Consider the following 27,849-nt stretch of genomic DNA (forward strand, 5'->3'; position numbering starts at 1 on the left):
TATACGTATGATATGTGGTTTTGCTCATAAAACAAGCTTGTTGCATATATAAACGATGCTACACTCTTTGCATTAATTTTATTTCATGAATGTAGATCTGGGATTTTTTAATTGATTAATAGAGATCTAGCTAAGATTAGTGCATGGTGCACATTATGGGGCATGAAGTTGAATCCTAACAAAACTAAAAGTATGATTATAAGTAGATCAAGGACAGTGTCTCCTCAAAATCCAGATATCAGCACATAATGTTTTTTGAACTCTGTATGATTTAAAATTTTAGGTGTAATTCTCTGCAGCTAATTTACTCTTGAGAAACGCATTAGGTCTTTGTCTTCAATTGCACAAAAAAAAAATTGGTTTATTGAGTCTTTTTTAAGATTTTTGGTGATCAATCCACTATGAAGACGTGTTTTAATTCTTTCATTCTACCTTGTTTTGAGTATTTTTCTGCTGTCTGGTCTTCAACTGCTGATTCTCATCTTAATTTGTTGGACGGTAACTTACGGTCAATTAGATTTCTTATTCCTGATCTAGGTATTGATCTCTGGCACCGTTGTTCAATTATTTCGTTATGTATGTTGCATAAGATTTTTCATAATTCTGATCATCCTTTACATTCAGATCTTCTCAGACAGATCTTCCTGTTCGTAATACTAGGCATGCAGCTAATTCTAACAGACAGGCCTTCTCCATCATGTGGTTCAATACTACACAATGTTCTATAAGTTTTATTCCAGCTTTGACCAAGTTGTGGAATGATATTCCCAATTGGGTAGTTGAATCGGTAGAACTTGAAAAGTTCAAACTTGCAGCGATTTTTCTATGTTGAACAGGCTGACATAAGTCTTCTCATAGTCTATATATGAAATATTTTATTGTTAATTCTTTCTCATATTGTTTATTTATTTCCTTTCCTCACAGTGTTATAGCATCTTGCTTTTCCAACTAAGATTGTAGTTAGCTAATAATAATAATAATAATAATATAATCCTGCGAGACGTCAACAAAGTAATAATAATAATAATAATTACAATAATAATAATAATAATAATAATAATACCCTAATATTAGGTAAAGGATTAAGGAGGCCTGTACTCTAATATTAGGAAAAGGATTATGAAGACATGTACCCTAATATTAGGAAAAGTATTATGAAGATGTACCCTAATACTGGGAAAAGGATTATGGAGACCTGTACCCTAATAGTAGGAGAAGGATTGTTGAGAACTGTATAATGATAGTAGGAAAAGGTTTATGGAGGCATATACCCTAATAGTAGGAAAAGGTTTATGGAGGCATATACCCTAATAGTAGGAAAAGGTATATACCCTAATAGTAGGAAAAGGGTTATGGAACCTGGATCCTGGTAGTAGGAAAATTATCATGGAGACCTGTACCCTAATATTAGGAGAATATTTATGGAAATGTCTACCCTAATATTAGTGAATGTATCATGGAAACCTTTACCTTAATATTAAAATGAGGATTATGGAGTCCTCTCCCGAGATACAGTGAAAAGGATTATGGAGACCTGTACCGTAATAGGAAAAGGATTATGGACTCCTGTACCCTAATAGTAGGAAAAGGATTACTGAGACCTGTACCCTACTATTAGGAAAATAATTATGGAGACCTGTACCATAATATTAGGAAAATGATTATGGAGAATTGTACCTTAATATGATTATGGAGACCTGTACCTTAGTATTAGGAAAAGGATTATGGAAACCTCTACTCTAATATTAGAAAAAAGGATTATGGAGACCTGTACCCTAACAGTAGGAAAAGGATTATGGAGACCTGTACCCTAACAGTAGGAAAAGGATTATGGAGACCTGTACCCTAATAGTGGGAGAGGAATTATACAGACATGTACCCTTAGTAGTAAGAAAAGGATTATGGAGACCTGTACCCTAATAGTAGGAAAAGGATTATGGAGACCTGTACCCTAATATTAGGAAAAGGATTTGGGAGACCTGTACCCTAATAGTGGGAGAGGGATTATACAGACATGTACCCTTAGTAGTAAGAAAAGGATTATGGAGACCTGTACCCTAACAGTAGGAAAAGGATTATGGAGACCTGTACCCTAATAGTGGGAGAGGGATTATACAGACATGTACCCTTAGTAGTAAGAAAAGGATTATGGAGACCTGTACCCTAATAGTAGGAAAAGGATTATGGAGACCTGTACCCTAATATTAGGAAAAGGATTTTGGAGACCTGTACCCTAATAGTGGGAGAGGGATTATACAGACATGTACCCTTAGTAGTAAGAAAAGGATTATGGAGACCTGTACCCTAACAGTAGGAAAAGGATTATGGAGACCTGTACCCTAATAGTGGGAGAGGGATTATACAGACATGTACCCTTAGTAGTAAGAAAAGGATTATGGAGACCTGTACCCTAACAGTAGGAAAAGGATTATGGAGACCTGTACCCTAATAGTGGGAGAGGGATTATACAGACATGTACCCTTAGTAGTAAGAAAAGGATTGTGGAGACCTGTACCCTAATAGTAGGAAAAGGATAATGGAGACCTGTACCCTAATATTAGGAAAAGGATTTTGGAGACCTGTACCCTAATACTAGGAGGATGATTATACAGACATGTACCCTAGTAGTAAGAAAAGGATTATGGAGACCTGTATTCGTATATTGGGAAAAGGATCAGGGAGACATGTACCCTAATAGTAAAAAAGTTGTTATGGAGACCTCTACCTTGATAGTTGGAAAAGGATTTTGGAGACCTTGTACCCCTCCAGTAGGAAATGAATTATGGAGACCTGTACCCTAGTATTAGGAAAAGAATTATAGACACCTGTACCATAATATTAGGAAAAGGATTATGGAGACCTGTACTGTGATACTGGGGAAATTAAAGAGAACTCTACCCTGATATTAGGAAAAGGGTGTACCCTAATATAGGAAAAAGATTATGGAGACCTTTACACTAATATTAGTTGAACAATAATGAAGACCTGTACCCTAATATTAGGAAAAGGGTTATGGAGAATTGTACCATAATTGTAGGAAAATAAGGACACTAATTATGGGAACCTGCCCCAAAATAGTAGGAAAAGGATTATGGAGACCTGTCCCCTATTTGTAGGAAAAGGATTATGGAGATCTATACCCTAATATTATAAAATGGATTATGGAGACCTGTACCCTAATATTAGGAAAACAATTATGTAGACTTATACCCTAATAGTAGGAAAAGGATTATGGAGACCTGTACCCTAATATTAGGAAAAGGATTATGGAGACCTGTACCCTAATATTTGGAAAAGGTGTAAGGAGACTTGTACCCTAATAGTAGGAAAATTATTATGGAGACCTGTACCCTAGTAGTCGAAGGATTATGGAGACCTGTACCCTAATATTAGAAAAAAGATTATGGAGACCTGTTGCCTAATATTATAAAAAAGATTATTGAGACCTGTACCCTAATATTAGGAAAAGGATTATTGAGACCTTCACATTAATATTAGGAAAAGTATCATGGAGACTTACCCAAATACTGGGAAAAGGATTATGGAGACCTGTACCCTAATATTTGGAATAGGTTCATGGAGGCATGTACTCTAATACTAGGGAAAGGATTATCGAGACCTTTGCCCTATTGTTAGGAAAAGGATTGTGGAGACCTGTACCCTAATAGTAGGAAAAGGATTATGGAGACCACTACCCTAATATTAGAAAAAGGATTATGGAGACCTGTACCCTAATATTAGGAAAAGTATCATGGAGACTTGTACCCTAATATTATGAAAAGGATTATTGAGAGCCGTACCTTAATATTAGGAAAAGGATTATTGAGACCTGTATCCAAATAGTAGGAAAATGATTATGGAGACCTCTACCCTACTATTAGGAAAAGAATTATAGACACATTTACCCTAATTCAGGGTGTTTCAAAAGTCTTTGGCTCATTTCAAGTCATCATATCTGCTTAGCTATGAATGGTAGTAAGATGAAAGTGGTGCCATTTTAAAGCTAAATGCATTAAGATTTTTGTAAGGCTATTGTCTTTTTTAATTTCCATTCCGATCCAGTAATGGCGTTCATTCAACCACAAAAGGCGTTCTGTGTGTTTTAATTTGCAAAAACTAAATCTTGGACACTTGTTGAATGTGCATTTCGCAAATAAAAATCGGAAAAGAGACACCAGAAAGGAAGTCCATAGTGAGATGGCATGGTAAATTCATGATGGATAGGTGCTTATACCCAGCTAAGAGAACGGGATGTCCCTCAACTTCAGAAGATGTGGTTGAACAAGTTCGAACTGCCTTCCAGCGGAGCCCCCGTAAATCGATCAGAAGAGCCAGTAGGGAACTTCAGCGTCCTACAACAACTGTTTGGCATGTCTAAAGAAGATGACTGCACATGACGCCTTACAAGCTACAGTTAGTCCAAGAGTTGAAGGACACTAATAAACCAGCTCGTCAAGACTTTTGCATTGCAATGCAACAGGAGATGGAAGATGATGGGTTTGACGACCGGCTTGTGTTTAGCAATGAGGCGACTTTCCACATAAATGGCAAAGTTAATAACCATAACACTCGAATATGGGGTACTGAGAACCCACATAAACTTCTTTAGCATCAATGAAATTCCCCAAAGGTGACCGTGTTTTGTGCTATGTCCAAGAAAACTGTCAACGGACCATTCTTCTTTGAAAGAGCAACAGTCGATGGTGAGACGTACCTCTACATGCTTGAAAACTGGTTAATGGATAAATTGAGTGAGAAAGAGTCTGATGACTATATTTTCCAACAGGATGGGGTGCCACCACACTCAAGCCTCAGAGTTAGGCAGTTTCTGAACACAACACTGGTAGACAGATGGATAGGACAGTCTGGGCAACATGGTCACGATCTCATGCCCTGGCCTCCCAGATCTCCAAGACTCACATCCTGCAATTTCTGTTTGTGGGGATTTGTGAAAGGACTGGTCAATGTGGCTCTCATTCCAAGAGACGTGGATGAGCTGAAGGCCCGAATAACAGGAGCTATATCAACCATTGACAACGCAATGCTGGGATGCGTTTGGCAAGAATTGGACTATCGGCTTCATGTGTGTCGTGTGACCAATGGTGCTCACATTGAACATCTTTGAACATTCCGTGAAAAACTTAAGATTACAAGCTTTCTGAATATACCAGATGCATTTTTATATCCTTAATAGTTTTCGAGATATTCACTGTCAAAATGTGGCCAAGACTTTTAGAACACCTTGTATGTATTAGGAAAAGTATTATGGAGACAAACCCTAATACTGGGAAAAGGACTATGGAGACCTGTACCCTAATAGTAGGAAAAGGATTGTTGAGACCTGTAGCTAAATAGTAGGAAAAGGTTTATGGAGGCATATACCGTAATAGTAGGAAAAGGATTATGGAGACCTGTACCCTAATAGTAGGAAAAGGATTATTGAGACCTGTTCCTAATGTTACGAAAAGGATTATGAAGACTTTTACCCTACTAGTAGGAACAGGATCATGGAGATCTGTACCCTAATTATAGTTAAAGGGTCATGGAGACCTGTATCCTAAGATTAGGAAAAGGGTTATGGAGACCTGAGAGTTTTTATGGTAGAACCTGGTTGGTAGTATCCAGAAGATACTGGAAATTTACAAATCAGCTCTCATATGGAGGTTATCTTTAGTTGTGTAAGATATGAGTTCCCTGTGATGTCTGATTGCAGTGCTATTGCCCATAAGTTGAGGGGCATATCTTTTCTACATGTCAGTGTGATAGTAGAAATGATCTCTTCAGTTTACTTAAAAATTTTAATACTACTCCATAATTTTTGTCCAGTCATTAACAATTTCCTCATTTTTATGTGTATGAAAATTTTACGAAATATTTAAAATTGTATATTAATGAAAAGTAAATTTATTCGTGTATGTATTATAAAATGTTGTTAAGCCCTATGTTTGATAGTTTTGAAGCTAAGTTGAGTTAAGCAAAATGTACAAAGCGAGGCCTAGGCCTTGAACCAAATTACTGTAGTTTGTGAATAGTTGGCACTTATAGGGTTAAAGAAGTAGCTGTACTGGAATTTTCAAGTTTAAATAAGGAATATGGACTCCTCAAACTATAACATTTCTTGATTAATACCCTAAAAAATTCTAGATATAAGTATAAATTTTAAAAGTGAATAGGTTAATATAGCTTTTATGAATTTTATCTGCTAATTCTGGTTTGAACTTTGAATATGATGTAATTTGCGATTGTAATACTGAGTGTGTGTGAATTATATGATAGAAAACATGAACTTTGTAATTGGTTTTATGTATCAATACCCTTATGGATAGTGACACAAGATGATTTGTTCCTTAACCCATCAATTAAGTAAAGAACAGTAAAAAGAAAGCAATTGTACCCAAAAGCTTGGAAATGTTCACTATAGGAAATGGACATATGGTTATATGTCTTATTGTGTCCTAATGATAATGGTGATAGATACAACTGAAGCAAACAGCTTCATTCACATAAAAGAATGAAGTTACCATTGAGAAACTATACTGTCAATATACAGAAGGACATTGCTTTGCTATAGTGCACATTGAATACAGGTTATTTTATTCCCTATTGCTGATATTAAAATGTTATTTTTTTATTTGTTAAGATTGAGAGAATGCCCTCCTGCATACCACCTTGAGACTTTGCCACCCTTCAGTCTAGCTTGTTCACTCTGGGAAGTAATCCCAGCTAGGGGAGACCATTGGGATTCTGAAGCTACTAAAACTTTCTCTGACCTTGTAGAAGAGACTTCTCTGCAGCTGTATATAATTGGCTCTGAAAGTGTCCAAGATGTAAATAAATGTTTGGTATGTATCTTGCATTGCATTGTGTTGTCAGTTACCTTTGGGTATGTTTGTTATATTGACTTCTTGTAATAATAAACTTTACCTCATTTTGATAGCATTTTTAAAAGATAAAATTTCACGTGGCTGTTCTGTTGCTGAATATTTAGATATGTTTAATAAGGAAAAATATCCATAAAATATTAATAGTAAAACAAATGATAAGATATATATATATATATATATATATATATATATATATATATATATTATATATATATACTATATATATACTATATGAAATATTTAATGATAATTCATCATTAAAGGTTGATTTGCGGAGACCAGGGAGAACAGCTGGTATCGTAAATGACCTTCCGCTGTCCATAAGAGAGGTTTTGATCTTCTTAGAATATGCAGTATATGTGAATGATTCACCTCAAGATCAGGTATTTAATAGTGTATTTATTTTATCAAATATTTTGACAAAATTGTTTCTTTTGTTTCACCTTGCTGTTCCACATTTTTAATATTTACCTCATAGTGCAATAGTGGTTCCCCCCAATTTCACTTTTGCAATAAGTGACTTCCCTAATCGTGGTAGTTAGTTGGTAAGGGCACAGCACTAGCCACCCATTGATATACTACTGTTAGAGTTATTGTGTCCTTTGACTGACCAAACAGTAGAACATTGGAACCCCCTCTGTGGTTACAGCTTACTTTTCCTTTGCCTACAGATACACAGAATATGCTGGCCTATTCTTTACAGATTCTCCTCTGTCCTCATACATTTAACAGCACTGAGATTACCAAACTATTCTTCACATTAGAAATCAACTACTGCACTATAATTGTTCAGTGGCTACTTACCTCTTGGTAAGGGCAGAAGAGACACTCTAACTATGGTAAGCAGCTCTTTTCTTAGAATGACAATCCAAAATCAAACCATTGTTCTCTTGTCTTGGGACGTTCCATAGCTTTGCGACCATGGTTTTCCGTTGTGTTGATTTAGAGTTCTCTTGCTTGAGGGTAAAGTTGGACACACTATTCTATCATATTTTTTTTCTTAATTTTTTCTGAAATGGTGTGTTGGGCAGGCTTAATAGAAGGGACCATAGATTCTTGGTGGAATATTAAGAGGTTGTCTTTTTCTTTTCTGTTTCTTTATCTTTTCAAAATCATCCTTACTGTCCTTCCTTTAGTTGAAGTGGCCATCCTGGGGGTTATTTAGCTTTGCATGGTATATTGGCTCTGCCAAGTTGATCAGATTTTCCAACTTTTAATCTATAGTCTATGGGTTTTTTCAATCACTTTATTTATATTTCTGGAAATGTAGTTTTTGTTATTATTGTTAATTTAGTTTTTAAATGTGATGTATCTTTTTTATTACCAATAATTCTAGTGCTGTTTGGCGACATTGTGCGAAATCCGGGACCAGTGCGTCCTAGACTTCGTCAGTGTCATTTACTGTGTTGTAATATTTGTGGTCTTCATGCAAATATTCAAGACCTAATAGTTGCATCCAAACAGTATGATATTCTTTTGTGCTCAGAAACTTAGGTTTCTAATATGAGGCACGCATCTAAGCTACAGTACGTACAACTGATTTTTAAGAAGCCAATAATTTTGAAATAGGATGCCATTCCTAGTGCCAGGGGAATGGCAGTGTACATTAGGACTGGGTACCCTGATTCTCATAAGTCCTGCTATGAATGTAGGTGTCATGAGATTCAGGTAATAAAAGTTTGTGGCAGACGTAACAACTTCTATTTGTGTTCAATCTACTGGAATCCAGACATAGATAATTCTACCTTCCATTGTCTTCTTACCACTATAGCTAAGATACAAGATGATGATGAAAATGCCTCTTGTGTTTATTGGTGATTTTAATGCTCACCATAGGAAGTGGTTAAATTATATTTCTCCTGATTACCATGACTTAATAGCTTTGGATTTTGCCTATGAATCAGGTCTGGTAACTGCTTGGACTACGTATACACTGACTTCCTTGGCGTTATAACAAGTAAGGCTTGCTCTCCAATTGGGACATCCGATCATGTTTTTTATTTCATTATTGGTGAGGATTGAGTAGCCTGTCCCTGATATATCATACTCATATAAGGTGTATATAAAATCGCAAGCCTACTGGAATGGCATTTTGAATTATCTTTTTGGGCATGAATTGGTCATTGCTGTATAATAGTGTCGATTGTGCTGTTCCTTTGAAGGAGAATCTAGTCAACATAATTGATAAGCACATCCTTCTTGCCTGCTAAGGTATCAAGTGAAAGAAAAACCATGGTTCAGTGATGATCGTAGACTTGCTTATTTGGAGAAGCAGGAGGCCTATCGTCTTTGGGCGGGCAACATATCAGATTTGACTTGGAATAGATATACTCTGGTTAGAGATTTTGCTCAGAGAGTTTATGCTTCAACTGAAAAGGAATGCAATTTAACCATAAAAGAAACCTTGTTTGGAGTAACCCAGAAACATAAGTGGAGCGTTACGCTTAAATCTGCACTCTTTTGTGTATGTGCAGCAGTTCCTCCTTTACTTAAACCAGATGGCTCTGTCACTCAATGGCCATAGGAAAAGGCAATCTCTTTTTGGCTGATGTGTTTGATTGTAAACAGAGTAGAGAAACTTGATCTTCCTCATTCCTGTTTTCCTAGGGTTAAACTACCTAGTTTAACTTTTTGATCTTGAGAATTTAAAGCTGTCTTGATGGACTTTGATGCTTATGGAGGTGTAGATCCTAATGGTATTTTTCTGGTTTTTTTTTTTCTTTAAAGACTGCAAATTTCTTAGCTACAAAGTTATCTGTTTCTGTTATTTTGTGCCAGTTAGCAAGAAGAGTTTTTAATACTTGTTGGAGAATTGGTAATGTTACTCCGCTCTGTATATGTGTTTGTGGTAGCTCAGGTCTAACTGATCACCTCCCAATTTTTATAATTCCTATGTTGCCTAAAGTTTATGAACGACTTTTGGTAAAATGTCTAAATAGGTTAGGTAAAGGTAATCATCTGTTCCCCAGTTTACAATTTGGCATTCATAAAGGCCTTGGAGCATGTGATGCCCATTTAACAATTCCCAATGCCCTACAGAAATCCCTTGATTGTGGTCAGGAAGTTTGTATGATTGGCCTTGATTTTAGTGCTGCCTTTGACGTGTTAATCATGAGGCCCCTGTTTTCAAACTCGAACAGTCGTGAGTAGGATGGTCTTTTCTCAGCATCATGTTGCATTTTTAAGTAATAGATCGCAAAGAGTTGTTGATAGGCACCATAGTGAGTATAGGATTGCGATATCTGGTGTTCCTCAGGGTAGTGTTCTTGGCCCATTTATTTTCATACTATATACACATGACATGTGATTTGGCCCAGAAAAGAAGCTCGTTGCATACACAGATGATACTACTCTCTTTGGATCAATTCCATCTCTTGAATGGAAATCTCAGGCTGCTGAATCCCCTAGTAGTCATCTAGCTAAAATTAGTGCATGGTGCAAATAATGGGTCATGAAGTCTAATCCTAACAAAACTACTAGTGTGATTGTAAGTCCATCAAGGACAATTACTCCACAATGTACAGATCTCATCATAGATAATTTTTCTTTAACTGTATGGCTTTTAAAATTTGTTGTGATTCTAGACAGAAAGTTCTCTTTTTTGGGCTCAGGCCATGTCGTCGTGATGGAAGTTCCTTCGAAGGTAGCTTCCTAGGTATATTTGACTACAGTGATATATCCCAGAGAATTTACCAAAGGTATCCAGAATTCTAACTCCTGGAACGAATATCCCTTACAATTTTACGAAGGGATATCACGTAATATCAGAGGACGTATTCTTGACACGTCTCATGGGTATCTACGCCCCCAATAGAGCTTTCACTTCGAGGGGAAAGAGAGGCAAGAATAATTAGAGTCGTTACAGAGACATCGCTCTCGACGCTCCCTACTGCTCTGCAAATAGTACGCCAATCCGCCACTGCGAGGTGCCACCAAGCCATTCTTTCTATCGTAGCTTCGTTTGACCGGTGTTATCCCGTGTTCTCTCTTGCTATTTTGGAGTTTTTGGACGCTATGATGTCTTCACCAGCCTCATCAGCTTCTGGAAAGTTAAGTAACATCTTTATCTTGCGTAAATGTAAGCTCTTGCCAGTTTTGCTCTTCGATTGAGATCGTAATTAACGTAACGAGCTTTTGCCAGCCGGATGGCGTCATGGACGCGGTCTTTCTTTCTGTACATTTAGTGAGCCAGAACGACCCTTTCCCGGCATTATACGCTTTAATAACTTTAGCTATTTAGAATTTACCTAGGGATTCTTATATTGTCATTGTTGTGGTGGATTTGGCTATTTATTTCGAGCTTCACGAGTGCTAGGCTTCCTAGCTTAGGCACCTACACACTTCATGCATGATATAACCTTCTTGGTAAAGTTTTATTGAAGCACAGGCAATATTTTTACACATTTATGATATTACTTAATTATGCTTTCCTCTTCCAAGATAGTATACAGAGAGTTTCGGTGAACGATTCTCAATGTTCCTAGGCTACTAGCTAGGGGCTTTAGTATACTTTCATACATGTCCCCATTGCTCTTGTATTGTCTTTTAAGGGGAGACTGAAACCTCCTATACCTTTTAAGTCGATACTAATCTCATAGGAGATTTAAGAGCAATCCCCCGTCCCTCTGATTAGCCTAGGCTATTCTCAGTTTTCTTTGCTGTGAACAGAGTTCTGGCAAAGTTTTACTGAGACTTTCCGTTTTCTTTCTCCTAACCACTGAGTCGGTTTTGAGTTTAGAACGGGACATCAGAGTATCCGTCTGTGTTAGGCATCTTCCTGTCTTGGTGAAATGATTTCCCATGTCAGGTTAAGCTGCTCTTACAGGAGGCTAGACCTCCCTAGACCATATTTGGGGGTTCTGTATGACAATTCCCCCTTCCTTGGCCTAGCAGACAGTCCTGTGCTAGTAGACCCTAGATCGAAGAAATGATTTCTTCACTGCCTAGGGTCTCTGGCACGAGATTCTGCTCTCCTGTGAGATGGTGTCCTATGGACACCTTCTCCCTTGACTAACTCAACTTGGGGAAATGATTTCTCCTACCTGAGGTTACTCCATGAGACCAGAATCCTTTAGGTTAAATAGTGCCTTCGGGCATTACCTTACCTGTAGGACACCTACCCCCTCCCCTCTATCTCTTTCGTGTTGAATGATCCAACACCCTCCTGGCCGTCGTTCTACATTGACCCTAAGGGTTCTTGTAGGACTGGCCTGAGGTTCCCCGTCTGCCGCCGGCCGGGCCAGCTGCCGGCGGGTACCCTCATATTCTTTAGAGTGTTCTTCAGTCCTCCCTTGGACTGCCTTCCATAGCCCTTATGACTGGGATATGGTTGGGTGGAAGCCTGAATATAATTCCCCCTTCCACTTGAACCCTCATTCTGGATGCAGGCCGGCAAGGCTGAGCCCTTGCCTTCCTCCATCCTCTCTTTCTCTCTTACTTTCGTACTGGGCCATGTCCATTGTCTGCCGGCCAGCAGTTGCCCTGCCACCGCTTACTGGGAACATCGTTGACCGACAACCCAAAGACAATGGACATTCAGGGACCGACTGCCGGCTGCTGAGTTGCCGGCCGGCAGCCGGCCATCCATACCTGGTCATCTGCCTCTGACTGCCGCCAGGTCCCCTTGATGGAAGGATCCTCGGCTGCCGGCCGGCAGTTGGCAGATCCACCGCCGGCCGGCAGTTGGCAGAGCCACCGCCGGCCAGCAGAGCCGTTGCCGGCGGTCTACCACACAATTTTATGAAGACAATAATTGCCTTCAATAGCCCAGAATAGGCCGGCATGTGCCGGAAGGCCCGGCAGGTCCGGCAGGTCTGACAGGACTTGCAACTTGTTACCAAACAGTCAGTAATGTAGCCCAAAGTTTTTCCAACCTACAAGGTGCTTCATGGGCAGCCTGGTGTGAGACCATCACATATAAGAGAGTGATTCTCTCTTCCTTTAATGGTTATTATCAATTATTGTCCTTAATCCCCAATATTGAAACTGGAAGACTGTGTTAAGAGACACTTTATATCATAGGATATCATCTTCCTCTAGGAAATTCTTAGGAATTCTACTTTCAATATTGGAGGAGGTCATAACAATTGACTGGACAGGAAACACATGTAGGTGTCTTTCCTATTTATAGCTTACCCTATCCAAACTAATATAAAATATTATATGTATGCTGAAATTTGAGAATTTCACCGAATACTTATATTCTTTTCTCTCTTTACAGGAGGAGCATCCCGAGTGCGGGAATAGTTTTTGCAGGGTCCGTAGTAAGAACTTCTATGGCCACGACATTTGTAGGGCCCATGCTCGCTACGCAGTCACCAAGGGGGCTCTCAAGTACTGGGACCCACAGGTATGTACCGTTTATGAAAAACTAGTAAGAGAGGCTTTTGATGATCAAAAGTCCACTGAGTCAAGGGACGCAGCAATGGAAATACTGCGTAAATGGGTTAGAGGTTTCCAGAAGAACACTTCTGGCCCATACCTCCCTAACGAAAAGATGGGGGCTTGTCTTTTCCCTAGGGCATCTTCGGATGCAGTTATTCCCCAGGCTCAACCTTAGATTCCCCTGGTTCAGATTCCGGTAGAATCTGAAGTTTCGGATGCCTTAGAGAGCATCCAGTTAGAGGACAACATGTCAGTTGTCTCAGAGGAGACTGAGAACAATCTTCTAGTGGAGGAATTGGATCAGGCGGATGACGTTCCACCTGAGACAGAAACCGAGAAAGCCGAAACGATTTTGGTGTCATTGGCCACAGTGAATGAGCCAGTGCCTTCGACCTCCTCCACTGCACCCCAACTAGATTCGATCATGAGTACGTTGCACTCGTTGCTGTCCATGGTGCAAGACATCCAAAAGAAATCGTCCGAGAAGGAGGCCTCTCTTCGGACTGAAATACATCAGCTAGTTGCAACACGTTTGGCCCCGCAGAAGCTAAACGTTAAAGATCTCCCCGCCTTCTCTGACGTTAACCCCTGGAGGTACGCAGAGCACATGCCTATGTCGGGGGGGGGGGGGGGGGGAGAAGATCTTCCTCTCAGAAAAACTGGGCGCTGTCCCAGTGGAGGAAATTGAGTTCTGGCCCAGCAAAGGGGCCTACCCGGATTTCTATGTCCGTCTCAGGACGGAACCTGCATCCAAGGAGGAAACAGAGCCGAAGGAAACTATTGTCCTTGAACTCTCTAAGGCTCAGGCCTTATATACCACCACCTTAAAAGAGAGAGTTTTTACAAACTCTAAGGTGCCGGCTCTCAGCAAGAAGCACTCGTCCTTCATTGCTGACCCTAAACGTGCCTTTCCCTTTATGGACAAAGGGCTCAAGGCAGCCTTAAAGGCAGTTGAGGCAGGGAAACCGCGCCCTACACTGGAGAAGTGTAGACCCTTCTACCTTGCCTTCCCATCAGACGATGCGGACTGGAAGGATGTACACAACACCTTCACAGTTGGGAAGCTGGAGGCAGATATTGCCGGACGACAGTTTGGCGAAGACCTCCCCAAGCTGTCGGACTTTCTCCTGCGTAGGGAACAGGAGACGAAAGAACGTCTTGATGCTTCCTTGTCTCTGCAGACTGGCATGGAGACAATGGCAAGCATCCCAGATACCTTGGACATGTACATGGTCTTCGCCAAAGCTCATCTGGCGACAGTAACAAGAGACCTGCGCAACTTTATTAAAGCCCGGAGGGCTTGCAGAGAGTTCGTGTTCGCCTCGGCTGCGGTGAGACACGAAGCAAGGAAGCTGATAGCTTCTAACATCTGGGGAAAAGACCTCTTCCCAAGGGAAGTGGTCAAAGAGGTCGTGGACAGAGCCGCCACTGAGAACAGAAACCTTCTTTCTAAATTGGGCTTGTCCTCTAAAAGAAAATCTTCAGCTGACGAGGGTCCCCAGCCGAAGAATAGACCAAAACGACCTAAAGTGCCCTCTTGGCCTAAGCAACAGCAACAGCTTCCCGTGGCCACGGTGTCCCAGACGGTGGCACAATCACCCACCTCTTTCTAACTGGTGCCCCAAACACTGGCGACTCAGTCATCAGTGTTCACCCCAGTGTTTGAAAGGCAGTCTACGACCTTTCAGCCGAAGTCTCGAGGTTCCTATCGAGGTTCTTCCAGACGCCCCTCCAGAGGTAGGGGCAACAAGGGTGGACGTGGCCAAGGAGGTAAATCCTCCACCCAGCACTCAAAGTGAGATGCTACCGGTAGGAGGGAGACTCTTCTTCTTCCGGGATCGTTGGACCTTCGATCCCTGGGCCCACAGCCTAATCAAGAACGGACTAGGTGGAGTTGAAGCTCAACTCTACCAACCTTCCCTCAATTCTTCCAACACTCAACCCCCATATTGGAAGAATATGTTCAGGAACTCTTGAGCATAAGAGATATAAGGAAGGCGAAGTCTGTCAGATTCCAAGGAAGACTATTTTGTGTTCCGAAGAAGGACTTGGAAAAGCTCAGAGTAATTCTGGACTTGTCACCACTCAACAAGTTCATAGTGAACTACAAGTTCAAAATGCTGACGCTTCAACACATCAGAACCCTGTTGCCCAAACGGGCATACACAGTCTCCATAGACATGATGGATGCGTACTGGCACGTTCCGATCAGCCGTCAAGTTTCCCCCTACCTGGGATACAAACTACAAAGAAGACATTATGTTTTCAGAGCCATGCCCTTCAGACTGAACATAGCTCCAAGGGTATTCACCAAGCTTGCGAATGCAGTCATTCATCAACTACACCTTAAGGGAATCCAGGTGGTAGCCTAACTGGACGACTGGCTGGTGTGGGCAGCATCCAAAGAAGAGTGCAGGCAAGCCTCCAAGGAAGTGATCCAGTTCCTGGAACACTTGGGATTCAAGATCAACTTGGAAAAATCTTGACTGTCTCCAGCTCAAAAGTTTCAGTGGCTGGGCGTTCACTGGAACTTGCAGTCACATTGCCTTTCCATTCCATCAAAGAAAAGGAAAGAGATAGCAGGATCTGTCAGAAGCCTTTTTTGGTCCGCAAGGATATCAAGAAGGCAACAGGAGAGGGTGTTGGGGTCTCTCCAGTTCACCTCAGTGACAGATCCAGTATTGAGAGCACAATTAAAAGATGCATCAGGAGTCTGGAGAAAATATGCATCAAACGCTCGAAGAGATCTACAAAGACCGATACCAAATCGTCTGCGATCCCTACTCAAACCATGGTCGGAGGCCAAAAGCCTAAAGAACAAGGTTCCCTTACAACCACCTCCACCGTCAGTCACCGTTCACACGGATGTCTCGAAAGAAAGGTGGGGAGGTCACTCTCATCATCGGAAAGTCCAAGGAACCTGGTCTCCCCTCTTCAAAACCTTCCACATTAATTTCCTGGAAGCCATAGCAGTTTTTCTTTCCCTAAAGAAACTGAAACTCCGCTGCTCAATCCACATCTGTCGGGTTCTAGACAGCGAAGTCATAATGAGATGCCTAAACCGACAGGGCTCAAGATCGCCTCACATAAATCAAGTGATACCAGCCATCCTCCGCCTAACAGAGAAGAAGAGATGGCACTTGTCAGCAGTCCACCTTCAAGGGTTCAGCAATGTGACAGCGGACGCTCTATCCAGGACCAAACCGATAGAGTCAGAATGGTCCCTAGACGCAAGATCGTTCTCCTTCATCTTACGCAAAGTCCCAGGACTGCAGATAGACCTCTTCGCAACGAGCATCAAGAAGAAGCTACCCCGGTATGTAGCCCCGTACGAGGATCCTCTAGCCGAAGCAATGGATGCAATGTCCATAGATTGGAACAGCAGGTCCAAGATCTACCTATTCCCTCCAACCAACCTTCTGCTGAAAGTCCTCGACAAACTGAGAGCCTTTCGGGGGACGGCAGCAATAGTGGCCCACAAGTGGCCCAACAGCGTTTGGTTCCCCCTGGTAACGGAACTACGCCTGAAACTGATCCCGTTGCCAGACCCAGTTCTGACTCAGCAAGTGCTGAAACTGACTGTCTCTGCTTCATCAGTGAAAACCCAGAACCTTCATCTCATGATTTTCTCGCCTTAGCGGTCAAGAAACGGTTTGGGATTTCTAGGGACAGTATTAACTTCCTAGAAGAATACAAGTCAAAGTCAACAAGAAGACAATATGAGTCCTCCTGGAAGAAATGTGTGACCTTTGTCAAGGCGAAGAAACCTAAGGAGATTTCTACGGACTTCTGTTTGTCCTTCTTCATCCATCTTCATGAACAAGGTTTAGCAGCCAATACGATTACTACATGTAAATCCGCCCTGGCCAGACCAATTCTTTACGCCTTCCAGGTAGACTTTTCCAACGAAATCTTCAACAAGATCCCCAAAGCCTGTGCAAAACTTCGGCCCGCAGCTCCTCCTAAGCCCATTTCATGGTCTTTGGACAAAATTCTTCATTTAGCATCAACCCTGAATAATGAGGATTGCTCGCTGAAAGACTTGACTCAGAAGGTGATATTCTTATTTGCACTAGCCTCGGGAGCCAGAGTTAGTGAAATAGTGGCCCTCTCGAGGGATGATGGCCACATTCAGTTCACAGACAATGGAGAACCGGACCTCTTTCCGGACCCGACGTTTCTCGCCAAGAACGAGCTGCCCACTAAGAGATGGGGTCCCTGGAAAATCTGCCCTCTGCAGGAAGAAGCATCCCTCTGCCCAGTGGAATGCCTAAAGGTCTATCTTCGTAGAACTTCAGACTTTAAGGGAGGTCAGCTTTTCAGGGGAGAGACTTCCGGTTCAACGTTATCCCTGAAACAGATAAGGGCGAAAATCACCTACTTTATTCGCAGAGCGGATCCAGACAGTACACCCGCAGGTCATGTTCCGAGAAAAGTTGCCTCGTCTCTGAATTTCTTTCAAACGATGTCGTTTGAAAGCCTTCGTGCTTATACTGGAATGGAAGTCCTCGAGGGCCTTCTTCAAGCATTATACGAAGCAATTACAAGAAATTAAATTTCATGTGGTGGCGGCGAGCAGTGTAATAAAACTCGCTGCTTGATTACTGCGAAGAACAGTGCACTATTCGGGAATTATAGTGAAGGGTGTACATGATAGACTCGTAAGGCTTATGTTGAGTTTTGTGTTTAAGTGATAACACTATAGACTGTTCTCCCTACACAGGTGACATTAAGCATAATGAGCTGACACAAGTGCCAGGCATTCTTATATGCACAGTGTTCCTAGTAACAACAGAATGTATAGTGAAATTTTTATATTTCCGTTAGAGTGGCTAATGTTTTCCTTTTCAGGTAAACCCTATTTATTCCTGTTATTACTGTTTATGCTTTTATGCAGAATTATTCAGCATACATTGTAATTGATTACAACCATTTTCTATTTTTGTAATAAACAATAGAACGAATATTTGTGTCTCTTTCGCCCCAAATATTTCAGTGTATGTATAAGTCAGAGCATCCTTGACTCTTTTGATATTTAAGTAAATATCGGAACTAAGATTCATATTGTTCCAGGCAAACAGGTAAGATCTTATCGTACTAGACAGTTATATTTTACTGTTTAAGGTTTCCTACACGTATATAAACCTGTCCGTCTCTTTATCGACAGACCCGGGAGGTACAGTAACCTGCCCAGACCAATACCATCCTAGTGCAAACTATGCTTTACGTATATGATGACACTAATATGCAAACTGTTTGCTAGATTGTTCCTTGAACTCACAATCCTCGGGTTTTTTCCTCGAGTCTACCCAGAGACTTCCCTGTAGGGGGCAGGAAGCACCGACATATTTCATAATTAGCTGATTGATGTATAACGGTAAAATCAAGTGTCTCTAGGTCTAAAGAATAAAGAGGAAAGATTTAGCTCGAGATGAATGGCACTATTGAAAATCCACAGATACATTAATGCTCTGGTACACTTCCATCACGACGACATGGCCTGAGCCCAAAAAACGGATTTTGAGCGAAGCGAAAAATCTATTTTTGGGTGAGGTAGCCATGTCGTCCTGATGGACCCACCCTCTTTTGGGACAAAAGGATAATGAATCCCTCCCTATGGTACTGTATCTGCAACAACTACAAAGCTACAAAGAATGACTTGGTGGCGCCTCGCGGTGGCGGATTGGCGCACTATTTGCAGAGCAGTAGGGAGCGTCGAGAGCGATGTCTCTGTAACGACTCTCCTTATTCTTGCCTCTCTTTCCCCTCGAAGTGAAAGCTCTATTGGGGGCGTAGATACCCATGAGACATGTCAAGAATACGTCCTCTGATATTACGTGATATCCCTTTTTAAATTTTAAGGGATATTCGCTCCAGGAGTTAGAATTCTGGATACCTTTTGTAAATTCTCTGGGATATATCACTGTAGTCAAATATACCTAGGAAGCTACCTTCGAAGGAACTTCCATCAGGACGACATGGCTACCTCACCCAAAAATAGATTTTAAGAAAGATATTAGGTTTGTGTCTTCTTAAATTGTGCAAAAATTTGGCTTATTCAGAAAATCTTATATTTTTTTGCAGTCTATTCTGAAGAAGTGTGTTAATTCTTTTTTTGGGCTCAAGCCATGGCGTCCTGATGGAAGGTTCCTTTTTGGTAGCTTCCTTGGGTATATAACTACTAGATATTCCAAGAGAATTTAACCACAGGTTTCTCACAGATTTCTAACTTCTGGAGCGAGTATCCTAAAGGTTTCCCTTTAAGACATCGTATATCAACAGGGGACGCATGTATTAACGCGCCACATAGCTATCTGCACCCCACATAGAGTTAACACTTCGATATGTAGGGGCGGAGAATAGCTGCGGAGCCGTTCCACAGCTAATCTCGTTCGTGGCTACTTTTGGTACTCGAGACGTAAACAAACGGGCGCCATTGCTAAATGACGTCACGTCCGTCCCCATCCTTCGCTTAGTAGCTTGCCTTACAAGACGGATTTTTCTCTGTGCGTATCTTATCGACTTGCATCTTAGCCATGTCTCTACCCTCGGCCTCGCCTTCTTCTGGAAAGTTGAGTACAAGGTTCCAGTATTGTTTAAATAAGCTCTGACCGTAAAGTAACTTTTACTTTTCGAGATATTTTATGTTTTGTGGCAGAGCTGTGCCTCGACCGGACCCGCCATTTTATGGCGTTGCTTTTGTTTTGCATGCCTTATTTAGCTGGCCTCAACAGCGTTTTCCGGCCTCATTGATTAATCGATACTATTAGTTATTTAGTCTTCATAGCTAGGAACTTTATATATCGTGTTTTGACGCTCTGTTATTGGTCATCGACTGACCCCATACCAGTTCGCTAGTCTAGCCCCTAGGCCAGAGTGCCTATCATCAGTGTTCATGCATGATATATTTCAGTGATCCTAGGTTTAGTTATGAAGATAGTGGCATTATATTATGATACTGTTGACTGTGATGCAAGTGTTTTCGCCTTCAGGGACCATATAGGGGATAGATTTGATAGTGTGCCTTTCTAACCTAACCTAAATGTAGGACCCCTATATGCATCCTTCACCCCCTGCCTTAGGGCATCCCCTCTGTGTAGCCTTGCTCCCCCTACCACGTAAGGGGATGAAGCTCATATCAGAGTATCTATCGCTTCTCTGTCCTCCCTAAAGGAATGATCCCCTCTTAGGGTTGCGTCCGAGAATGAGGAACGGCATGCCCTTCCTCTATTGCTGGGGCTAGGTTTCCGACCTTCTCTGCAATAGCGATACGTCTTCCATCCTTCCTAGTTCAGGGTGTAACATCCCTGTTCTAGGTTAGGCTTGGGGGGAGTTAGTTCTGTTCCTTGCTGAAACGATACCCATGCACCGTTTTCAGACAGGCTGCCTAACCTTAGGCTAGGGAGCGTCCTCCCTTCCTTGGTGGCCGCTTTGGTACAGAGCCTCTCCTATAGAAGACCCTTCTTCTTCTCCTCTCCCCTCCTATCTCTTGTATGGCCTAGCCTATACTTAGGTTAGTCTATACCCATCTGTCCCCTGTCCTACAACTCCTCCTTAGGGTGGAGTGATAGGGCTACCTTGAGTCCCTGTGTGCAGTCCGCTCTGGTACATATACCCTTCATAGTGTCCTATGGGGTTAGCCACTGGATGCGTTTTGTCCGCAGGGGTTCTCCCCCCTCTTGGGTGTTCCCTAGCCCTCCCTTCGGCTACCATGGCTCCCGGCCGCCTGCGGCCCCTGCCACTGGGTGATAGGGCTAGCCTCTATCATGGGTACACCCATGAAGGTGGGATGTCTTGTGGTCCGTGTCCGTACCCCTACATCCCTCCTGTATCTTTCACTGTCCTGGTGCTGGTCCCTTGCCGCCTCCCCTGTCGGTGATACCCACCTCCCACCCTTGGTGACACATTCCTCGCCCCCTGGGCCGTTAGTCCTCCGTGTGCCGGGGGACTGCCGCCTCCCGTCGGCGTCCAGCCGATGGCCTTCCCGCATACCTCATAGCTTCGGTCGTCCGTCCATCGGTTTGGCCCCCGGAGTGCCGGCATCCACTGCCGGCAGTCCGGTTCTGCTACAGCCCTTTCCTTGTCCCTGTCACCAAGCCGGCAACCTTCGGGTGCCGGAGCTTCCGCTTCCCGCCGGCGTGCCGCCGTTGTGCCGGCGGCCGCCATCCTGGCATTACTCCTGACTTATATATTTTTCTTCCCTAATGCCAGAAACTCTGCTGGAGCGGCCTCCGGCGTGCCGTCGGTCTGCCGGAGCCTTCCGGAGGCGTCAAAGCGACTTGCACCCCTTTTACTAGCTATCATCTCGTGTTGATAGCCCTACATTGCAACCAGATGGTTTGACTACATAAATAGATAGGTATTATCTTACCATTCTATTAATAACCATGCTGTCTTCTTGCATATTACAAATTTCCAGCATGCTGTGTGTATCTTAGCACAGCTGGTTGCCGGAAACCGTTACCCTATGGGATCGTCTACGTCCCCAATTCTATGGTCTGAGTGGCCTCAGTCCCAGTTTTATATCCTTGGCAATTCCCACTATAATTCCCCCTGCCTCCCTGGCAATCTATGAAGAATTCTGCCCTGTGCCCTCGGTCACAAACAAATTGCCTATGGATAAGGTTACGGTAACCAGCCGGGCGGGTTACACGGAATGTGTATCTCCTTTATTTCCGCCCACTCTCAAAACATCACATTGTTTATACCACTTAATATTAAGTTAAAGATTAATCCTTTAATATTTAACTTTAGAATATAAGTCATTCTTATGACTGCCCCATACTCATGTTCTCTTTCTCTTACAGGAGGAGTACGTGAAGTGCGATTACGGCTTCTGTGCAGTGAAGCGCCCGCACTTCTACGGGCACACGGCGTGTAGGACCCTCGCCCCTTGCGCCAACAAGAAAGGCGATCTGAAGTTTTGGGACCCGCAGAACTGTACAGTCTGCAAGGACCGCCTGGTCGAGGCGTTCAATAATCCTCCCTCAGCGGAGGTTAGGGACGCTTCTCGAGAGAAGGTACGCAAATGGGTGCATGGTTTCCAGAAGAACACCACTGGACCATACCTTGCCACTGAAGACTTGAGGGCCTTGCTTTTCCCGAAGGCATCCCCAGACTCTGTGGTCCCCAAGGATCAGATCCCCACCGTCCAGATCACGGTGGAACCCGATGTAGTCATGGCCCAGTCCATGCACGAGTGTCGCCCGGATACCGACAACGCGGAACGTATGTTGGAGGTGTCGGAGACCACGGAGAGGAACCTCATGGCTGAAGAACTGGACTATGAGGAAGACCAAGTGGAATACACCGAGTCGGAGCAAGAGGTCGCTCCGTCTTCCACCCCCGCCCCAACTCCTACACCGACGGAAGTATCACTCCCATCTACCTCCGCCACCCCGGACCCCGTCCCATCCAGCGCCTAGGAGATGTTCCATATGCTCGAAGCTCTTATGGACAAGAAACTCCGTGAGACACACGAATACATCAGGACCATGGGAAGTTCAAAGGAGCCGAAAAGGATTTCGGTTAAGGACTTCCCGGCATGTTCGCACGCCAACCCCTGGAGGTATGCTGAGCACATGCCTATCGCAACGGGCAGGATCTTCGTCAGTGAGAAGGTCGGCTCGGTTGCCCTGGAAGAAGTGGAATTCTTCCCGAGTTTTGAGGCTTATCCGGACTGTTACGTCCGACTTCGATCCGAACCTGCCTCTAGAGAAGAGACCGAACCTAAGGAGGTGATAGTGTTTGATCTCCCAAAGGCCCAGGCTATGCTGGCCAACGCTGTTAAAAGTAGGGGTTTTACCTGCTCAAAGCTTCCGGCGCTGAGCAAGAAGCACCCTACCTACGTCGCACCAGATGATGTGATCCTCCCCTTCCTGGAAAAGGCCTTCGCTGCGGTACACAAAGCAGTGGAAGAAGGGAAACCTTGCCCTGCACTGTAGGAGTGCAGACCCTTCTCCCTGATTACTCCCCCCAATGTTCAACACTGGAAAGATGTCCAGCATACTTTCGTGGTGGGGAAACTAGATCCTGACGTTGCTGGACGTCAGTTTAACGAAGACCTCCCGAAACTTAATGACCATCTCCTTCGTCGGGAACATAACACGAAGAAAAGGCTTGCCGCATCCATGTCCCTCCAGGTACAGCTCGACGTCATGGCCGGTGACACTAGAGTCCCCGATCACTACATGGTGCTCGCCAAAATGCATTTGGCGACTGTAGTTAAAGACCTGTACAGCTTCATGAAGGCTCGTAGAGCCTGTCGTGAATTCGTGTTCTCCAGTGCCACAGTGAGACACGAACCCCGGAGGCTGATTTCCTCCAACATCTGGGGTAAGCACCTCTTTCCCTCTGCCCTTGTGAAAGAGATCATCGACAAGGCCGCCACGGAGAACAGGAACCTTCTCCACAAGTGGGGCATGTCGAAGAAGAGGAAATCCTCTCAAGACCACGGCCCTCAACCTAAGAGGAAATCCTCCAAGCAGAAACCCCAGCAACGTCAACAGAGACGGCATTTTCCGGGACCCGCTACTCCTCAAGTGGCAGCTCAGCCACAGCAGACCTTTCTGCTGGTCACCCAACCGGTCTTGTCACAGTCGCCGGTTTTCACCCCCTGCTTTCGAGCAACAGACGACTACCTTTCGTCCCAAAGGTAGAGGCTCAAACAGAGGTGCAGGCAGAGACACATCTCGCCGTCCCTCCAGAGGCAGAGGAGGAAGGGGAGCTAGCGGCCGAGGCAGTAAACCCTCGGGACACCAGAAGCAATGAAGTGCTTCCGGTGGGAGGAAGACTCAGCCAATTCCAGGATCGTTGGACCTTCGATCCCTGGGCACACAGCATCGTCAAGAAGGGTCTAGGCTGGAGTTGGACTCAACCACCCCCAACCTTCCAGCAATTCTTCCAACAATCAACCCCCCTTCTGGAAGAATATGTCCTAGATCTCTTGAACAAGAAGGTGATAAGGAGGGTAAAGTCAACCAGGTTCCAAGGGAGACTGTTTTGCGTCCCCAAGAAGGACTCCGAAAAGCTCAGAGTCATTCTAGACTTATCCCCCCTCAACAAGTTCATTGCGAACAACAAGTTCAAGATGCTGACTCTTCAACAGATAAGGACCCTTCTGCCTCAAGGTTCCTACACGGTCTCCATAGACCTGGCGGATGCCTACTGGCACGTTCCAATGAACCACCACGCTTCCTCCTACCTAGGATTTCGACTCCAAAGGAAAAGCTACGCCTTCAGGGCCATGCCCTTCGGTCTCAACGTGGCCCCTCGGATCTTCACAAAGCTGGCGGACGCCATCGTTCAACAGCTTCGCCTCCGAGACGTCCAGGTGATGGCCTACCTCGACGACTGGCTAGTCTGGGCTCCATCGCCGAGGATTGTTTAAGCTTCTGCATCAAAGTCACCCAGTTCCTAGAACACCTGGGATTCAAGATAAACGCGAAGAAATCTCGCCTCTCTCCAGCTTAGAAGTTCCAATGGTTAGGAATCCAGTGGAACCTTCAGTCACACCGCCTTTCCATTCCCCAGAAGAAAAGGAAGGAAATAGCAGGGTCTGTCAAGCGACTGCTGAAATCCAAACGGATCTCAAGACGTCAGCAGGAACGAGTTCTAGGCTCTCTACAGTTCGCCTCAGTGACAAACCCAGTGCTACGTGCACAGCTAAAGGATGCCGCGGGAGTCTGGAGACGTTCCGCATCTATCGCTCGAAAAGACCTCAAGAGACGGCTCCCAAACAGACTTCGGCTGCTCCTAAAGCCGTGGTCGGAAGCAAAGGCCCTGAAAAGGTCCATCCCTCTTCATCACCCACCTCCATCACTCAACATCCACACGGACGCTTCGCTGGAGGGTTGGGGAGGTCACTCGCACCAAAAACAGGCTCAAGAAACATCGTCTCCCCTATTCAAGACGTTTCACATCAACATCTTGGAGGCCATGGCGGTCCTTCTAACTCTGAAGAAACTCTCCCCGCCTCCCTCGATCCATATTCGTCTAACCCTAGACAACTCGGTGGTAGTTCGATGTCTCAATGGCCAAGGCTCAAGATCGCCCCAGTTAAATCAGGTGCTTCTGACAATCTTCCGTCTAGCAGAGAAGAAGAAATGGCACCTGTCTGCAGTTCACCTACAAGGATTCCGCAACGTGACGGCAGACGCTCTATCTCGGACAAGCCCGATAGAGTCGGAATGGTCTCTAGACGCAAGATCATTCTCCTTCATATCTCACCAAGTCCCAGAACTTCAGATCGATCTCTTCGCAACGAGCGACAACAATCAACTTCCTCGATATGTGGCCCCGTACGAGGACCCCAAGGCAGAAGCAGTGGATGCCATGTCACTGGATTGGAACAGGTGGTCCAAGATCTACCTGTTCCCTCCTACCAACCTTCTGCTGAAAGTCCTCTCCAAACTGAGAACCTTCAAAGGGACAGCAGCCCTAGTGGCTCCCAAGTGGCCTCGGAGCAACTGGTACCCCCTAGTCCTGGAGCTACAACCTACGCTGATCCCTCTCCCGGGCCCAGTTCTCTCCCAGCAAGTACAGAAGTCGACTGTCTTCGCTTCATCATTGAAAGTCAGGGACCTTCATCTCATGATTTTCTCTCCCTAGCCGTGAAGAAAAGGTTTGGGATATCGAAGAAGAGTCTCGACTTCCTCGAGGAATACAAGACCGAATCCACACGACGGCAATACGAATCGTCCTGGAGAAAATGGGTCTCATTCGTCAAGGCAAAAAATCCTACGGAAATCACCATCGATTTTTGCATGTCCTTCATTTACCTTCATGGACAAGGCTTGGCAGCCAACACGATTTCTATTTGCAAATCGGCCTTGACTAGACCACTAATGTATGCCTTCTAGATTGATCTGTCCAGCGACATCTTCAATAAACTGCCGAAGGCATGCGCTCGTCTACGCCCAGCACCCCACCAAAACCGATCTCCTGGTCCCTGGACAAGGTGCTCAGGATGGGGGTTAATTCCTTATCTAAAAAGTCACTGCCCCTTGCAATGAGCGGGTGCCCGGGCTGTTGAGTAACACAGTAAATAATGCCTAACATATTAATTTGGTTTCTACAACAGTTTATAATCATATGTACAGTATACAGTATATTTGCACACATGTACACTACATACTGGACACAGTAAGGTTACAGTACAGTATTGAGCTAAGGTAAAGTCTGCCGAGTCGTCATCATCCCCCTACTGTTCTGTTCATGTTCCTATCTTGTAATACCTACTTTAACCTAATACTCGCTTATACTGTAGTTTATGTTACTGTAATGTATGTACATTAATATTAAGCTATTGTACTTACTGTAAGTATTCAGTGTTTTCGTTCAAGACTTGTAGCCGACGCCGCTACTCTAGAAGCATGACGCAACTTCTCATGTGTTGTCTCTTGTGCAGTATGTTATCTATACTTACACAGTAATACAGCCTATTTTACAAACTAAAAACTTGAATATGTCAATTATAATTGTCCCTTAAATAAACAAAAACTATGCATTCCATTACTTTTCAACAGCTCTCTCTCTCTCTCTCTCTCTCTCTCTCTCTCTCTCTCTCTCTCTCTCTCTCTCTCTCTCTCTCTCTTAAGACCTTGCTATACAGAATATAATCTTGTTGAAATACAAATAACGAAAGTAACGAGGGTGAATGAATATAAACAAAAAACAAAATTCCAATATTTATTGAAGTAGCATAATGTTCTTTTATTTGCAAAATATTACTGAAGATTTTTTTTTCATTTTGTTTATGCCTTTTTAAAGAAATTCTGACTTCCTCTTAACATTTAATATCTTCACAATAAAATATATTCTGCCCATAATAAAGAACTTTACTATGCACGAAAGCCCTCTTAATTCTTCATACGCTACGTGACTAATCAATAGAACCCAACTTTTAATACCAGATTCAATGCTCTGACCCCACGATATTCCTTTGTGGTTTTAAGAAATGGAGGAGATAGTCCTAATTATTGTATGCACAGGAACACTACTCAGAAATAGGTCACTACGTATGGGCCTAATAATCTGTTTGAACAACTTTACATTCATGTAAAGAAAGTATGAAAGAAAGAAAGAAATGAATAGCCTTAGTCTGAGAATTTCTTCATGTTTTGCATAGGCTACTATTCCAATTTTTTACTTCACTCTCAACCGAAGACATGTCACTAAAATCTGCACTAATGAGATTGTAAAGAAATTGTTAAACCATAACTGACTTTACGTTCTTAACAGGTAAATTTAAGGAGGGAACAGTGGTTTTCTTTAATCTGTGATAACTTCTCTGGTAAAGTAGTGGTAGCAGATCATGTTGAAGATTTCTTTCGTAATATACTGTTTGTAAATGGAGAGAACAAATCCTGGCATTAATATTAGTGCTATCACTTCTTTTACATGCATTAATCTGTACTTTCGACAATTTAGGGTCTAAAGAAACCTGTGAAAATAAATTCTTTTCTGTCAGGAACTATTAGTGCACCGAAATATGGAACAACCACCCATAATTGTGAGGTGCAACACTGCAACTCACAGAATGACACTATGACAAGTGCATTGCTCAGTTGGTCTACTCCAG

The 27,849-nt window shown here is 43.3% G+C and overlaps 1 protein-coding gene across 1 annotated transcript in view; it reads left to right on the top strand.

The window, feature by feature from the left end:
- Positions 1 to 27,849, top strand: part of LOC137641382 (RING finger protein 17-like) — a 1,982,860-nt gene that overhangs the window by 1,137,380 nt on the left and 817,631 nt on the right. The window contains exons 16-17 of the mRNA XM_068373901.1: positions 6,641 to 6,842; positions 7,148 to 7,267. Coding sequence (XP_068230002.1) covers positions 6,641 to 6,842; positions 7,148 to 7,267 — 322 coding nt within the window. The remainder of the gene's footprint in view (positions 1 to 6,640; positions 6,843 to 7,147; positions 7,268 to 27,849) is intronic.

The sequence above is a fragment of the Palaemon carinicauda genome, chromosome 5, assembly GCF_036898095.1.
Source record: "Palaemon carinicauda isolate YSFRI2023 chromosome 5, ASM3689809v2, whole genome shotgun sequence".
In the NCBI taxonomy this organism is placed as follows: Eukaryota; Metazoa; Arthropoda; class Malacostraca; order Decapoda; family Palaemonidae; genus Palaemon; species Palaemon carinicauda.